Source organism: Microtus ochrogaster, unplaced genomic scaffold (genome assembly GCF_000317375.1).
Source record: "Microtus ochrogaster isolate Prairie Vole_2 unplaced genomic scaffold, MicOch1.0 UNK33, whole genome shotgun sequence".
NCBI classification, from domain to species: Eukaryota; Metazoa; Chordata; class Mammalia; order Rodentia; family Cricetidae; genus Microtus; species Microtus ochrogaster.
Window position 1 is genome coordinate 1458161 of NW_004949131.1, and position 17814 is coordinate 1475974.

General features: G+C 43.0%; 1 protein-coding gene across 2 annotated transcripts in view; it reads left to right on the top strand.

Moving 5' to 3' along the window:
- Cpne4 (copine 4) overlaps nucleotides 1–17814 on the top strand; it is a 481784-nt gene that overhangs the window by 119293 nt on the left and 344677 nt on the right. For both annotated transcript variants that reach the window (XM_005368465.3, XM_026789948.1), the window contains exon 2: nucleotides 14407–14587. In XM_005368465.3, coding sequence (XP_005368522.1) covers nucleotides 14408–14587 — 180 coding nt within the window. In that variant the 5' untranslated portion in view covers nucleotide 14407. The remainder of the gene's footprint in view (nucleotides 1–14406; nucleotides 14588–17814) is intronic.

Below are 17814 nucleotides of genomic sequence, written 5' to 3' on the forward strand. Positions count from 1 at the left end.
ACTACTGTCCTAAGTTATCAAATGCCATTAGACAAATCTAAGAGGAATATATGAGCAGAAATGAGACAGGCAATCTCAAATCTCTCCATTGTCTTAGGAGAACACCAGTCTTAGAAGCAGTACTTGCCGTTAACTGCTGAGCACAAGAGGCTCAAAGATTTGGGGGGGGGGGGGGGGTAGGATGTAGTCTACCTGTCTTGGCAGGATGAGATGATTGATCCCCAGTGTAGTGTCTAGAAAGCTGATGAGGTGGAAGGCAGGTTTTTGGTGTGTGGTGGCTTTGCCATACTCAAAGACAAGTCTCTAGGCAGAAGGTCTTTTGCAACCATGTATCTTCTCAGAGGAGCTATAGGATGCTGCAGGAGCTGGCATGGCTCTCTGTCAGAAGAAGCGCTTTTGTTAAATGCCATATTCTCAGATCTCTAACAGCATTTGGGAGTTAGGGTACCATTATCCGTCAGGTATATGTAAATTAGACATAAGTTAAATTAAGACATATAATTTACCCAGTCAGTTCCAGCTTACTGTTGGTAGTAGAGGCAAGAAGAGTAGAAGGAATATTTTAGTAAGTCAAATAATATTGGAGGCAGGACATCTTCTTGATAGGTTCAGCACATGTGGGTACTCTTACCAAAAATGGTGCTGAGGTCAAAATGACAGCTGTCCATGTGTTTGTATTTTTCCAGAGTTGTAATCTAGAGCTACAAGTTTTACAGATTTTAAAACAAGTACACCTACACACAGAGACATAAACCAAGCATACTGTGGAAACACAGACATAAAACAAGCATGCTGTGGCCACATTATTTTAACAGACAGATAAACAAAACTTTCATAGGAACCTGTATCAGTTGACCAACTTAAAATCCTGGTTTAGGCTGCAGAAGACAGGCAAGCATACAAGTGGTCCCATTAAGGACCAGATTAATCGCAGATGTCGTAAGGGAGAACAGAAACATAAGGATGGAACGCCTATGCAGTTTTAAAGTGGAAGGATGGGGGAAATGGATCCATTGTAGAGAGAATCCCAGCATGAGACTAACAGCAAACTGCTAGAGAAGCAGGGAGGAGAGTTGGGGAGGGGGAGTGGGAGCGGGAGAATAGCATCCAGAAACCATGGGCATATGGGGGCTTGTTTGTTTTATGTTGGCAAAATTTTTTTAGGCATTAAGGTATGTAAGGTGTCAGATAGCCCCAATTTAAAAAGATACTGATGTGGGAGTGTCATATCAATCTGTTGATTTCATTGGTTAAGCAATAAAGAAACTGCTTGGCCCTCGTAGGTTAAAACATAGGTGGGTGGAGTAAACAGAACAGAATGCTGGGAGGAAGAGGAAGTGAGCTCAGACTCGACAGCTCTGCTCTCTGGAGCAGTGGGCAGACACACGCGATGAAGCAAGCCTTTCCCAGTAAGACCGGTGCTACAGTTTATTAGAGATGGCTTGATCGGGATATCAGAATTAGCCAGTAAGGGCTAGAGCTAATGGGCCAAGCAGTGTTTAAAAGAATACAGTGTCCGTGTAATTATTTCGGGATATAAGCTAGCCAGGCGGCTGGGGTGCTGGGGACGCAGCCCCGCTCCTAATTACTACAAGATACTTTGGTAAAAAGAAGTCCAAGGGGATTTAGAGACCAGGCCTTGAATCATAAGTGTTCCTTTTTTTAAGTTTATGCCAGGACTCGGGACTCAAAACCTAGTGCAATGCATCCACTATGATAGACTTTGGGTCAAAAAAACAGAGGGGTGTGGGAATTCCTTGAAAGCATGTCTCCTGATGAAGGAACCCTACAGGGACAAGGCAGACCCTTGTCTCCCCAGAATAAGGCAGGTCCTTGCCGGGTCATGTCTGGTGCCTGGTATGGCCTCGACTTCTACAATTTGGCCCGAAAACCGCATGAGGACCTGGGCCCCTAAGGCAATGATTTGGAACTCAGAATTTACCCAGATGTTAGCTTGACAGAGAACAGTGCAAGGAAGGGTGCTTTCCAACACATGGCCCTGGTCTGATGGGAAAAACAAACCCCCTTGGTGGTACCTCCAAATGAAAAGTTTTTGCACCCTGATAAATCTCTCTGCTGATACAATAATCCAAATCAGACCAAATATAACCAAATTAGAAAAGCCCAGGTTTAATGGATGCCAGTGCTCCTGGGTGGCCTTCCAGGCCCTCAGAGAGGAGATGGGGAAGGAAGACTGGCAAACCATGTGTTTGTTCCCGGGGGGGGGGCAGTTTAAATACCCTGTTGGAGTGGTCTTGAGCATCTTTGAGGAGGGGTCATTGTTTGGCGGACTGTCTCAGAGGTGGAGTCTGGACTGAGACCCCAGGGAAGGGGGCTTGGAATGGAACTTTCTACCCAAACATTCCAGACTTCTTGCATATAGAGATGTCAGGGGCTATGGTGAAGCCTTACCCCAAACACATTGTTTTTTTTTTTTTGCACTTGACATTCTTTTTTTAAATTTTTTTTAATTCTTTTTTTTATTGAGAAAAGGAAAAAAAAACAAGTTTCCACCTCCTCCCAGCCTCCCATTTCCCTCCCCCTCCTCCCACCCTTCTCCTCCTCCCCCCACTCCTCTCCCCCTCCCTCTCCCGTCCAATGGGCAGTCAGGGTTCCCTGCCCTGTGGTAAGTCCTAGGTCCTCCCCCCTCCATCCATATTTAGGAAGGTGAACATCCAAACTGCCTAGGCTCCCACAAAGCCAGCACATTACATAGGATCAAAACCCCGTGCCATTGTTCTTAGCTTCTCATCAGTCCTCATTGTTCGCCATGTTCAGAGAGACCAGTTATATCCCATGCTTTTTCCGTCACAGTCCATCTGGCCTTGGTGAGCTCCCAATAGATCAGCTCCACTGTCTCAATGGGTGGGTGCACCCCTCGTGGTCCCGACTTCTTTGCTCATGTTCTCCCTCCTTCTGCTCCTCATTGGGACCTTGAGAGCTCAGTCCAGTGCTCCAGTGTGGGTCTCTGTCTCTATCGCCAGCCTTAATGTCAATGGAAACACATTGTTTTTATAATACCTTGAGTCACTGCTTTTCTAGTCTCTGATTTTCAAATATTTTCAAAGATCTATTTATTTTTACTTTATGTGTGTGAGCATATTTGCTTGCATGTATGTCTGTGAACCTTGTGCCTGAAGAAGCCAGAAGAGGGGGTTGGATTTCCTGACCTAGAGCTACAGTTGATTGTGAGCTTTTGTGACAGTGCAGGAAGTTTAGGGAAGAGATGGAGAGAAGATGACCTATGACATCCAAGGGCACCAAGTAAATCAAGAGAATTTGAGAGGTGTATGGTTTAAGTCTCCACTTCTTCGAAGCATCCTAAACATCTAAGCCTAGGAGAGGCCATAAACAGAGTGGTTGAAGACCCTGACCCTGGTCCTGAACAGTTGCTAGGTTTGCGTCTGTTTTATCTTATTGCTTTGTGGCCAGGTAGCTATGTGCAGGGTTTATCCTTCTCTAAGCTACATTGTCTTCCCTGGGAAATGGGCCTCTTACACAGAAAACCACCACAGCATTATCCTGATGATCTGATGACTTAATTGCTGAATGCTTGGCAAATATGTAAGGGTTTGATAAATGTTACATGGGCTTAGTGGTGTGATTAAAATCAACAGTAATCCTATTAAATATTAAAACATTCCCTATGGCCCAGGTACTCTGCTGAGAACTCTATGTGAATTCATTCATTAAATCCTAAAGACTACAAAGGACTATTGCCTTCATCTGAAAGATGGCAAATCAGAGGCCCAGCTTCAAGTGAATCACCCAACGTCACAGGGCCAGTGAACTATGGAGCAGGGATTCAAACACTCACCCTCTAATGTGAGATCTGTGCTCACACCTGTGCCCATGTGTACCTTTGTATGAGTGTGGTATCTGAAGAGAAGCAACCTCCAGGGTAGTTTGCTTTGTTGAATAGATGTCTGGTTTGGAGAGATGGAGAGGGAGGAGAAAGAGTGGAGAGGGGAGGATGAAAAGAGGAGAGAAAAGGAGACAGAGACACACAGAGAGAAACAAGGACAGGGATCCGTGTGCATGCGTGTGTGTGTGTGTGTGTATGTGTGTGTGTGTGTGTGTGTGTGTATAGTTCAGGGGTCAAAAAGTGCCTTCCTCAGTTACTCTCCCCCTTACTTTTTTGAGACAAGGTCTCTCAATGAACCTGGAGCTTGCTGATATGATTGGACTGACTGGCCAGCAAATTCTAAGGATACTTTTCTGTCTAATTCCTTAATACTGGTACTAGAATTACAAGTCACTGAGCCTGGCTTTTCTACATGAGTTCTGGATGATCAGCTGAGGTTGTCATGCTTGCACAGCAAGCACTTTACTGACTGAGCCTTTGGCAAACCCTATGATTAATATATTATATGTATATATATATTATACAATATATATACATATAATATGTGATATAAGTTGTGTGTGTGTGTGTGTGTGTGTGTTTACAAATGCATTAGCATGGGTATGGGAACTCTGGGATTTAGAATGTTATTCTCTCTTTCCATCATGTAGGGCTGGGGATCAAGCTCAAACCAACAGGCGTAGAGGCAAGCACATTTACCCACTCATGATCAGATTAGGTCTAAGGAGCATTGTTCAGAACGGAGCCTCCAGTCAGACAGATTGCTTTGTCTTGTTCACACCACTTCCTCCTCCAGTGTCCTACAGAGTGCTTTCTTCTTACAACTGAGAATAGATCTATTACTGACTTGGCTGGTCTCTGGGTGACCTAGGTGTTCCTGGCCTCCACTGCCACCCGACATACCTGGAAGATGCTTCATGAATTTCTTAAACTGAGATTGAAAGGTTGCATGGTGGTGACATCCAGCACCCCTGCCTTCCTTGGATTTGCTGAGATATTTAAAAGGCTAAATAATGCCATGGCAAGCAGAACAGTGATTATGCACTTATTTTTAATGGTCTTGGGACAAGCTCTGCTCAATTGGGTCCCTGGTGAACTCTAGCTGATTTCCTTCCCTCTTGAGCTCTCTATTGTCTTGGTGTTGTTTGCGATTCATTCAGAAACTAATTAAGTTCCGGGATCAGTCTGTCCTGTAAGAGACTGTGGGTATGCTGAAGTGGTAGGTTTTTTTATACCTTAAATTATCTGAGTGAAAGGACAATTATAATTTACTTCTAAAATTGGCCAAATGTCAGCTTTCATCAAAATAATTCTCAGCAGACATCAGTCTCTGTAAAACCAGGGTGTTGTATGAAAGGCAACAAAGAGGATTTAAATAGGCCATGGAAAATGTATTGATAATCTGGCCCTCTTAATCCCGGGCTCTAACAGAGTGTGAAATTACTTGTTTATTCCACTTATCCAGGGCCATGGGGGAAGCTGATCACTAGTTGACAGAGCTACACTTGGTGATCACCTTTCAGCCCTGAGCTTCAGCTGGGTTGAGGCCAAACAGTCAGTCCCATCACCAGAGCCAAGGTCAGGGTTGCTGATCCTTCTGAGCAGCCTCGGGTACTTAGGTATTCATGTGATCCCTTATATCCAATCAAGGCTTTCATCTGAGCATGGGCAGAGAGAGAAACTGGAGGCTGAGTAGAACTATGGAAATTTGGGACCTTTGTCTTTAATACCCCCACATTTCTGCCTTGTACCCAATGCCCCAGGAAGAAGGTGGGGTTTGCAGAGTGGCATAGCCTGATTCAGACTGTATGATCAGGCTTAAAGGCACAAACCCATGTTTTAGCAGTGATTGCCCTGACTGTCTGGGGCCTAGGCCTCTGGTCATGATAAAGTTACAGTTACTGTTTCAGAGTCTTGTGAGACTGTAACCTAGGTATCAGCCAGGGCTACTGTCCTATCTGAAATTCGGTTTGGAATCTATATGCTTTTATGCTCACATGATTGCTGGCTAAATTCATATCTTTGGGCCTATGGGACTCAGTTTCTTGTTGTCTGTCAGTTGAGGGCTATATTTTGTTCTTTGACTTTCTGACATGGCTACTATATCAAAGCCAGCCAAGGACCAAGGCTCTTACTTACCAAGATGGTGTCACTAATGTAGAAAAATCATTAAACAAATGTTCTCTTACCTTGACATATTTCAAAGGTGAAAAATAAGTCACAGGTCCTACCTGCACTCAAGGAGAGAAGGGGATGTAGTATGTAAATATTAGGAAGTGGACATTTTAACTTCTACTGTAATGATGGAGACACAAATTAGTCAGGTAGGACAGGGACAATATCTCCAACAATATCCTTGCTGTAGATGATGAATTCTGGAAGAAGGTTCCAGTTCTTGTGTCTTTGTTATCTCCTAAATGGGCACCTCTGCCATAAGGCTGCATGTAATCATATCTGATCCTGAGAAGAGGTATCTAACTTTGTTGGGCCAACTGGTTGACCAGATCATCCTTCTCTCTACCTCAAACCACATTTTTCCATAAGTCCTTTAAAAAGTCTCTGGACTAGCATATCTACGCTCTCTCTCCTTCTCCCCCTCCCTCTCTTACAAGCTCCCACCTATGACTATAATAAACTTTTCTCTAAAACTCTAGAGTGGGGGAAATGGCTTAGCAGTTAAGAATTCATACTACTTTTGTAGAGGTTAGGAGTTAGAGTCCCAGCACTTACATCAAGTAGCTCATATTTGCCTGCAGTCCCTGACCAGGGAATTTAACATGTCTGTGGCCTCTGCAGGCACATACACATACACAGAGTGCATGTATATACATAAATAAATAATAATAAAATAAATATTAAAACTCACCCTCTGTGGTCTATGAATTTCAAGCTTTATATATTTGCAACACAAGAATTTCAAAGCTTGGTGTTTTTTGGTGACATTCAAGTATCTGGTACCCAGTTTCCCAATAAAGATTCTGTAGTTACCTCGAAGATACCTCAATATTTCTTTGTCACTATCACACCTGATTTTTCTTCCAGGTCTACTGCTTTTATGTAGTTCTCTTCTAAGGAGAAATTGAGTCATCTCTGTTGATTTAAGAACTTTTTTTACAAACAAACAAAGAATGTTTAAAATGAGGCATCGAAAGTCAAATTAATCAAATGACCGGCATTCAGAGACCCACGTCTGTATGTCAAATAGACTCTGGATACTCTTCTTGATCCAGTTAGTGTACCCAGCCCTTCTAGTAATAAGTGTTGCTGCTACTGGGTCACAACTTTCCTTATCCTGGAGAATGTTTGTTCTCTCTCTTCTCTGCACATTTTACCAACTGTACATGCTTTCCCGTTTTCTATTGCATTTTATTGATGCCCAATTAAGACTGATTAGGAGCCATTGCTAACCCATAAGCCTAGAAGAGCAAGGGGAGGTGCGACAATGAGAGCCGGGGTCTTGGAGAGTTGTCTGATAGGAAATGTGCTCCTGAGTTTGGACTAAGGCAGGAGCTGGGAAGAAATAGTCTGTACATTCTCTCCTCTTTTTCTTAATTCTGTTTCTCTTTGGTCAAACACAGCAAAACACTCACCAGCAATCGGTGTTAGCAATCAGTGAAGGTTAGCCTTTTGGGACCCTGAGCAGAAGGAAGAGGAATCAGTAGGAAGGGAAATAATAGACAGTGACCAGCACAATGATCTTTTTCCCCTGCAGTACAGCCATCGTCCTGGTGTCAGAATGATCTTCAGAGTGTTTATTCTAACATCCATCATCTAGTTCCACATCATCCAGATCATTCCTATTGCTTAAAATTGTGATCCACGAAAGTCTGGTTTAGATATTAATAAAAAAATCTCTAGCCATATACAAATAGATTGTGTATTCATTTATAAACTGCTTAAATTCCCTATTGTTAAGCCTGGGGTTTTAGTTCGACTCATCAAGTGTTTCCCTAGCATTCATGAAGCCCTGGGTTTGATTCATGCTAGTAAGCTTAGCACTTTGGTAGAAGCAGGAGGATAAAGACTTCAAGGTCATTCGTGGCCAAATAGAAAATTTGAGGGCATACTGAACTGCATGAGATCCTGTTTAAATGAAATAATTAATAAATTTAATTAATAGGATGATTTACTCTTGTTCTATAATATTTCAGGATAAGGCATACCCTTAAGATATACCATGTTGTGTGACAACTTTCCTTGGGGAAAAGCAGCACCAAAATCTCACCCCAGGAGGGGATCCCAATAAAGACCAAAGCCCAAGTTGGTGGATCAATGAGTCTTATTGGAGTTACTTGCAGGAATATGAATGAGGGATTACTTATAGGTGGAGAAACGACTCAAAGACAGCTGCATTACAAAGGCCCACTCTAACATGGTGAGAGTTCACAAATCCTGGGCACCAGTGCATAGCCTGCAAGGAGCTCAATGTGTTGGAGAGTATGGTTTCCAGGTGGCTCAGTTGGTCTGAGCCTCTTCGGGGCAGCTCTGTTTGTACTTGCTTCTTCTAGGCAGTTTGGCTTCCTGAGAATCTTTACAGCTTGTCTTGTCTGAGAACGACTTGCAACAATATTTCCTATCTATTTTTTATTGGGAGGGAGGAGCCTTGTGAATCTCATCTGTTCCAGGTACTTCCTGAGGTTATTTTTAGTTGTTTCTTTACTGTCCGAATAAATGTCCCTGGCAGATGGAATGTATCAATCTTTGAGATAATTGCTACACAATCATAATTATTTATCTTGAAGAAACCCTGATAATTTTCAGTTGTTTTGGACAACTTTGGGCACATATGACTACATTGCTACCATTTTAGAGTAGGTGAGAAGGCTAATGGAAACCTCATACCAGGAGCAGAGATGTGTGTCACCTCTGACGGCCCAAGTAGATTTTTTATCTGCATGACTGTATTATAATCAGAGGTTTCCTTTGCATTTATGGAGGCTCAGTAGTTGAAACTATTTGTTACCACTTGAAGCCCAGTGGACAAGGTCCATGTGGGAAAAAAAAAGCATTGTAGTGATATGCAGATGGGAAACTGAGGGAAGATGAGACCATGAAGCATCCACACTGTTGAACTCATGCAGCTCCCATCAGATCCGCCATGCAGCACCCAGGGCCTGTGGTCACCTGTCATAAGGACCAAGAGATGTCTTCTATGGTATATGAGATTCCCAGGGAGTCAGCTCCCGCTACAGAAAGAGCACTGATGGAAGGACAAAGACCTGTCCTGGAAAGCTGAAGATGCAGCTCCACAAAATTAGCAGAGCAGACATTGCTGTTTTCTCCTTGCTTTGGGAACCTGTGAAAAAAAATAATAGCTCATGAGTGTGACTTCTCTGGTGCACTGCTGATTTGAGAAGTGGCAGTGAGCGTTTAGAGGGAGGGATGCCCAGACTACACGGCCTTCAAATGCAGAAGGACTTCACAGGAGTGAATTGAACTTTGCTTTTAAAATAATAGGGAGAAATCTTAAGAGATTTTGAGCGGGCAGTAGAATGATTTTATCTTGCAAGAGGCTAGACAATGAGAATAACAGCCACCAGTTTGAGAGCATTTATGATGTGTCTAGCATTGCATAAACCACTTGACATGCATTATTTCATACACGTGCTACTATCTGACAGATGGGGGGGTCCTATTCGATGTTTTGTAGTGAGTGGAAGAGCTAGGATTTAAGAAGTTAAACCTAGAACTACTTTTCTCTTTCATGGAAACTCTTGTAGTATACATCACCATTAAGACTGGCATTAAACTGTAATTTTATTTTATTTACTGTATCCTTTTCCTTACAGAAGTTTTTCAGTATCAGGGGGTCCCCTTTATCGATTGTTGCTCTCAGTGTCTGTGCTACTGGTGTTATATTTAGAAAGTGGTCTCCTGTGCCAATACATTCAAGGCTACTTCCCACTTTCTCTTCTATCAGGTTCAATGTAACTGATGATCCTTGATCCACTTGGACTTGAGTTTTGTGCATGGTGATAGATATGGATCAATTTGCAGTCTTCTACATGTTGCCATCCAGTTAGGCTAGCACTATTTGTTAATGATGCTCTCTGTTTTCCATCGTACCGTTTTGGCTTCTTTGTCAAAAATCATGTGTTCATAGGTGTGTGGATTAATGTCAGGGTCTTTAATTTGTTTCCATTGGTCCACCTGTCTGTTTTTATCCCCATAGCAAGCCATTTTTATTACTATAGCTCTTTGGTAGAGTTGGAAGTCAGGGCTGGTGATACCTCCAGAACTTCCTTTATTATACAGGATTGTTTTAGCTATACAAAATGACAGCCTACAGAATGGGAAAAGACCTTCACCAACCGCACATCTGACAGAGAGCTGATCTACAAAATCTATAAAAAACACAAGACATTAGACATCAAAATACAAAATAATCCAATTTAAAATGGGGTACAGAGCTAAACAGAGAATTCTCAGTAGAAGAATCTCAAATAGCTGAAAGACATTTAAGGAATTGTTCAACATGCTTAATCACCAGGGAAATGCAAATAAGAATGACTCTGAGATAGCATCTTACGCCTGTCAGGATGACTAAGATCAATAGTACGGAGGACAGCTTATGTTAGAGAGGATGTGAAGCCAGGGATCACTCCTCCACTGGTGATGGGAATGCAAAGTTGTACAGCCATTTGGAAGTCAGTATGGTGGTTTCTCAGAAAATTGGGAATCAATCTACCTTAAGACACAGTGATACTACTCCTAGGAATATTCCCAAAGGATGCTCAATCAAATCACAAGGACACTTGCTCTACTATGTTCATAGCAGCTTTATTTGTAATAGGCAGAACCTGGAAACAACTTAGATGCCCTTCAACTGAAGAATGGATAAAGAAGATGTGATACATTTACACAATGGAGTATTACTCAATTGTAAAAAATGATATCATGAAATCTGCAGGCAAATGGATGGAATTAGAAAAAACCATCCTGAGTGAGGTAACCCAGACTCAGAAAGACGAACATAGTATGTACTCACTCATAAGTGGATATTAGATATAAAGCAAAGGATAATCAGACTACAATTTAGAGACCCAGAGAAGCTAGTGTAACGAGAGAGAACCTAAAAGGGACATATAGATTGCCTAGGGAAGGGGAATTAGATGAGATCCCCCAGGTAAACTTGGGGTAAGGCAGTGCCGTAAAAGGGAGAGGATGAGAGATGAGAAGTTGAAGGAATGGGATGGTCAAGGGAGAGAGGGATGGAGGAGAAGAGCAATGAGGGAGAGATCTTGAGAGAGAGAACCACTATGATGTTAGAGAGACACCTAGTGCTAGGGAAATTTCCAAGAATAGACAAGGATGACCCCAGCTAAGACTCCTAGCAATAGTGGAGAGGGAGCCCGAACTGTAATCAGATTGGTGAATATCCCAACTATTATCATAGCCTTCTTCCAGTAATCGATGGAACCAAATGCAGAGATCCACAGCCAAGTACCAGGCTGAGCTCCGGGAATCCAACAGAAGAAAAGGAGGAGGAAATATATGAGCAAGGGAGATCAAGATCAAGATGGAGAAATCTATAGAGCTAGCTGAACCAAGCTCGTGGAAAATCATGAACTCTAGACCAACAACTGTGGGGCCTCCATGGGACTGAATTAGGCCCTCCATATGTGGGGGACAGTGATGAAGCTTGGACCACCTGTGAGGCACCTGGAAGTAGGACCAGGATCTATCCCTGGTGCATGAGATAACTTATTGGAGCCCATTCGCTATGGTGGGATGCCATGCTCAGCTTTAATACAATGGGGAGGGACTTGGTCCTGCCCCAACTTAATGTGTCAGACTTTGTTGACTTCCCATGGGAGCCCTTACCCATTTGGAGGAGTGGATGGGGTTTGGACTTCAGAAGTAGGTAGAGGGTACAGGTGGAGGTGTGGGTGGGAGAACTGGGGATGAAATGTAAAGTGAAATTTAAATAAATTATATCACAAACAAACAGAAAGACTGGCATTAGAGAAGTTAAACGACTGCTCAGTTTAAAAGCATTTGTTGCTCTTTTAGAGGGCCTGAGTTTGGTTCCCAGCACCTACATGGCAGCTTACAACTGTCCCTAACTCTAGTTCCAGGAGATCTAGAGCTTCTTTGGATCTCCATGAGCACCAGGCACACACAGAGTTACATATATGCAGGCAAAAGACTCATGCCCATGAAACAAACGTAAGTAAATCTTAAATAAGAGACTGGCATTAGAAAAGTCGCTCCGCTCTCTAGGGAAAGCTTGATTGTTCCTGCACAGCTGGGAAAGGTCAGGTGTGAGCCTATGAAGGACAGTGAGCGTGGTGCCCAGGGAGAGGAGTGGCCTCCAGGATGGCAGAAAGAACATTATGGATTCAAAGGAACCGACGAGTGCATTGGGAAAATCAGGCATTCAGGATGACACTGACCTACTAAGAGCTAGCAAAGTCTACTGCACCCTCCCCAGCCTGCCTCTCCACAAACCACCCTCATTCCAGCCGATTCTCTCTCTCTCTCCCTCTGCCTTGTCCTGGACTTCACTTCAGGAGTGCTTTGTCTCTTACATTGCTCACAATTCACACAAATACAGGAACTGTAATTTATTAAGCTATGGATTTGCAACCTGACTGTTCCCTATATTTGAATAACAAAAATTTTGAAATGGAAAGGCTGTATGGCTATGGAGACCGGCACAAGTCGGGGATGTTGGTCATGTCCATTGCATCTTGGTAGATCTGAATGTTTCTAGACTGAAGATTTTGCTTGCTGTGGTCTGGGAGAGAGAAAGTGGCCATGGAGCTCCAGCTCTGCCATTAGAATAATTATGTGACCCGGGCAAGCAGCCAATCCTCTCTGAGCTTAAATTTTCTAATATGTAAAAATCAAATACCCCAAACTCTATTAATATTCACTGGGTAGAAGACAGTGTTGCTCTCATTCTTGAACTAATTTCCTGACAATTTTGAAAAAAATAGGTTGGCAATTCTCCTCGATCACAAATGCACCTTAACCTGACATTTTAAAATGGGGTTGGCACATATTTGCTGACTACATAGTAAATATTTCAGGCTTTGTTGACTCTGTAATCTCTAGTTTGGCTACTCAGTTCAGCCACAGATAGTAAAGAGGTGAACATGCACATATGCCTGCATCTCATTTCAACTTTACTGGTGTGTACTTGTGTGCTCATGTCTCTGTACAAATGGTGTCTGTGTGTGTACACACGTATGTTCAGGGCTGAGGTATGGCCATCAGCCTGCACAAGGTGGCACGTTGTGCTTATTTGAACTAGTATGGTGATAATAGGGAGAAGCTAAATACTTGTGATGGAAGGGAAGGAGACAGGGAAGAACTGCCCTCACTTTACAGGCGTGATTTCACTGTAAGACACCAACTCCACATGAAGATTAGGAAACCATTGCTGGTTTCCCCCACTGAAGCTAGAAGCATAGAGCATGCTGGGAGGATTCTAATCCCAAGAGCATCTTCACGGGCTTACTGTGTTCAGAGGAGGAGTGAGTGGGTAGCCCCTGTCTGAGCAATGCATGGGTAGCCCCTGCCGGAGAAATACATGGGTAGCCCCTGCCTGAGCAATGCATAGTTTTGCTGTGAAAGACACCAAGTTGAACTGGGCTGGGACCATGTCTGGTGTTTCCAGGAGTTCAGAATCATAGATTTGTGGGTTACTTTATTTTATTTTGTCTCCTCATTTTCCCTTTTTAATTTGGAGTTCTGATATGGTAACTGGGAGCCTAGGAGCGAAGGGGAGAGTGGACTTCTACACTTGAGATAGAAAAGCCCATGCTGAGGTTTCCTTGGATACTGTCTTGCCAGAGCATTTTAGAAAAGCAAACTAGAGTTAAGAGGTCAGAAACTTGGATTCCTTCCAGAGATAAGACAACAGACTTATCTTCTCCACTACTTAGGAGGAGAGTTAGAGTTTAGAAAATTATAAAAACTTGTGGAGCCAGTGAGTTGGTTCGCTGGATAAGGAGCTTGTTGTCAAACCTGCCAACCTCAATTCTATTCCTGGAACCTCTCTACATGTGGAAGGAGAGAACCACCTCCGCAGTGTTGTCCTCCGACTTCTGCACATGCTGCATGGTGAACCTGAACCTGCGCTCACAGACACACATTATAAAAAAATAATACATACAACGCGATGAAGTTGATGAGCTGAAAGACCAGTAAAAAAAAAATCCACATAAATCTTTTACTTACTATAAATCTGAATTGCGCTTTTCAGTCTGTTTCACTAATTTATTAATTTTATTTCATGGATTAATTTTCACTGTGTAAATCTGCAAATCATACCAGAAAAAAAGCTGATGTTAGCCAAGTGTGCCAGCATCTGTTTGGGAAGCTTTATTTTGGTGGTGGCAGGAAGGGCTGTTTGGTACCTGCTCGGCTAGTCAGTTGGAAAGTGAGATAATGAAGACTGTCAATGTTCGAAAGTGGGTGCTGAACAGGTTTCCCGAATGGCGGTCTGTGGCGGGAAGGGGAGGACTTCCCCTTTGAAAAACACTGCAGTGACTGGCATGTCATTTTTTATTCTCTTTCTTTCCCTAACACAGAATGAAGAAGATGAGCAACATTTATGAGTCAGCTGCCAACACGCTGGGAATCTTTAACAGCCCCTGCCTGACCAAAGTCGAACTGCGTGTGGCGTGCAAAGGGATTTCTGACAGAGATGCTCTGTCCAAGCCGGACCCCTGCGTCATCCTCAAGATGCAATCTCATGGGCAGTGGTTCGAGGTAGGATTGCCCACGGAGACAGACAGAAGTCTGGCTGGATTATCTGTTCAATTTAAAAACAAAACAACACAAAACAAAAACATTCCCTGACTTGAGCTGGTTTATTCCAAAAAGATAGAAAGTTCCAGAAAAAATTGAAATAGAATCATGTTTCTGTTTATCTCATGATGTTTTAATACGGCTGTTTTGAAACTGTGATATTTTGACAATTTGTGAGCCTGAAATTTTCAGGATGTTTACGATAACTACTGAGTGATAACTATAACACACTCTGTCCTATACCCATTATCAACAAAATGCTAACAGGTCAGAAACACCTGCATCCAGGACCCAGCCTGGACTGGAGTAACACGATGGATGCTATAAAACCTAGCTCCACAGAGCCAAGGCAGAATCCACTAATTATTATATAAACGTCAATATTAATAAGCATACTCCTGGGAGTGAGAGGAAGGAGGCTCATTTTTCTGAGGCAGCACATTTGGGAAGTTGAGAAAGAAGTAACTTCTCTGATGGGGTTGGTACAGGGCATATGTTTTTCTATGTTGAGAGAGGAGTCAAAGGTGAAAGGCATAAGCAAGCCAGTCCTGTGAAATCTCTGGACCCTGGCCCACAGTCTGAGGACCTGGGATCTGGGGTCCAGGGATATTGGTCATAATGAGCCAAGGCTAGAGGTCAGGTCTCTGAAGAAGCTGTCCACATCACAGGTCTGTGAGGAATGGCCCAAATTTTCAGGGGTGCTGTGGATCTCAGAACCAGGTGACAGTGAAAGAACTCAAGACCCAGAGGAATCATTCCTAGTCCATGGCACTGGGGTGCTATGTTGGGTATAGAACCTTAATCTGAGTTGGTTGGGGACTAGAGAAAGTGAAGTGTGTGTGTGTGTGTGTGTGTGTGTGTGTGTGTGTGTGTGTGTGTGTGTAAGTCCTGAGGGGATTTGGTAGTGAAGAGATTCACTGGGATAGTGGATGTGGGAGAAAGAAGGAAGGAACTGTGGGGTATCATGTTCATTAAGTGTTGTTGGAAGGAATTGAGCCCTGAAAAACTCTAGAGCCCAGTGGCTCACTGGGTAGTCGTGAGAATGGAAAGGTTTTTGCTATAAATTAGTCTTCGCGAGTGGTTATTTCCAATTTGTCAAGAGATGAGTTGGTATTTTGTTTCATTTGTCTGGGGAAGGATTTGATCTTTTTGTGGTTTGTTTGCCTGTTGGACTCTAGTCAGTCAGTGACCCAGGGAAGAACAGCAGTCTGATTCTTTGCATCCCGCGGACTGGCTTAGCTAGATGCTATGCTGATAGATGTTCATGTAGACATGACGGTACTTGATGAAGAGCAGAGATGACTGCCATACAGGGATGCATCATCTGGCATTTGTGGTTTTGAGTGAAACTTAAAATAATGTGAATTATATTATATCAATGACTTATCAAAGGCTGTAAGTGACATGATGTAGTAATTCCAGGTTCTGAATGAAAAACAAAACAAAACAAAACAAAATGGACAGAAAGACTATGGCTTTGTCTAATACTGTTCTGCTTGTGCAGGCAAAAGACAGTATTTAAAACCAGGCAGCTCCACAGCTCAAAGATTTTATTGCTGTTTCAAACTTACTGAAGAAACTGGTATAGTCTTTGGTAGAATATTTGGAAATACTAAAGGTTGAGTTCTACAGATGGAAATATTTTTTGCTAGTATTGTTTATTTATAAATCAAAATATTGCATCTAAACACCTGTTTTAAATAAGCATTTTTCTTTACAGTTTTATTATTTTTTCCAGTAAATGATCAAACTAAGGGTGTGTGTGTGTGTGTGTGTGTGTGTGTGTGGTCTTAGACAGTGTTTTCTGCTGTGAAATGATGCTAGGACTGTGGCAACCCTTATAAAGGAAATCTTTTAAGTGGAGGCTTGCTTACAATTGGAGGTTTAGTCCATTATCATGGTGAGAAGCATGTTGGCACCCAGACAGACTTGGAACTGGAGAAGTAGCTGAGAATTCTACATATACATTGGTAGGCAAGAGAGAGAGAGAGAGAGAGAGAGAGAGAGAGAGAGAGAGAGAGAGAGAGAGAGAGAGAGACAATGGGTCTGGCTTGAGCATTTGAAACCCCAAAGTTCACTCCCAGTGATACACTTCCTCCAACAAAACCACACCTACTATAACAAGGCCACGCCTCCTAATTGCTGTCAAGTAGCTCTACCCCTTAATGACCAATCATTTAAAGATAAGGGTCCATGGGGCTGCTCTTACTAAACCACCACATTATATACTATTGTAGCTTTCCCTTATTAGTGCCCAACAAGGTTCTCTCCATTTCCTCTGTCACAATTCTTGTGGTTCCTTCCTTTCCTCCCCCTCTGAGTGGAGTGTGTGTGTGTGTGTGTGTGTGTGTGTGTGTGTGTGTGTGTGTGCATGTTCAAGTGTAAATTTTACACATGAGCAAAAATATGCTGCATGGGTCAGTGTTCTCTACAGGAACATAAAACAACAGGATGAATATGTATGAAAAAGAGATTTTAGATTGGCTTCCACTATATACTCTGGGTCATCCCACAATGTCTGTCCTCACACTGGAGAAAGATCGAGAATCCAGTAGTTCCTTGCAGCCTCAATTTTGTCAGTCCCACTCTGACACTGAAAGCCTGATCTTGGAGAGTCACTCGCCCTCCCTCTGTCCTCACTGAACCCAAATGAATCTGGGTTCCAGTGTCAGGAGACAATGACAGCCACAGCAACAGAACACAGACACACACAGTGGCCTTAGGAGAAAGGTAAGCAGCTGAACAAAAACAGCCCTCTTTCTCCTTGGATCTCCTTCTTATCTGGGCTGCTTTTAAAGGATGGTACAGATCCTGAGGAAGGGACTTTCTCTCTCAGTTAATCATTGCAGGAAATCCCTGCCCAACACTGTGTCTTTTGATCAACCCCAAATCAACCAACCCGTTTGCAATCTCTTAGGATCATCCTTGCAGCCTTCCCTCCTTTCATCTGCTTAGGAACAGGTCGGAGCGTCTCCAGCGGACAGTCATCCCCTACATGGTAGGAAGGAGCCCCATAAGCTTGGAGAGGCAATGTATTTACTCCTGTAAGCCTATGCTAGCAACCACTTCACTGAAAGGCAGTTTTGATAGCTGTTCATGAGCAGATGGGATCCAGGTGAGGGGAACCATGCATGGAGAATGGATGACAAGCGGATGGGAATCTTAACTCTTACATTGTAACAGCAAAA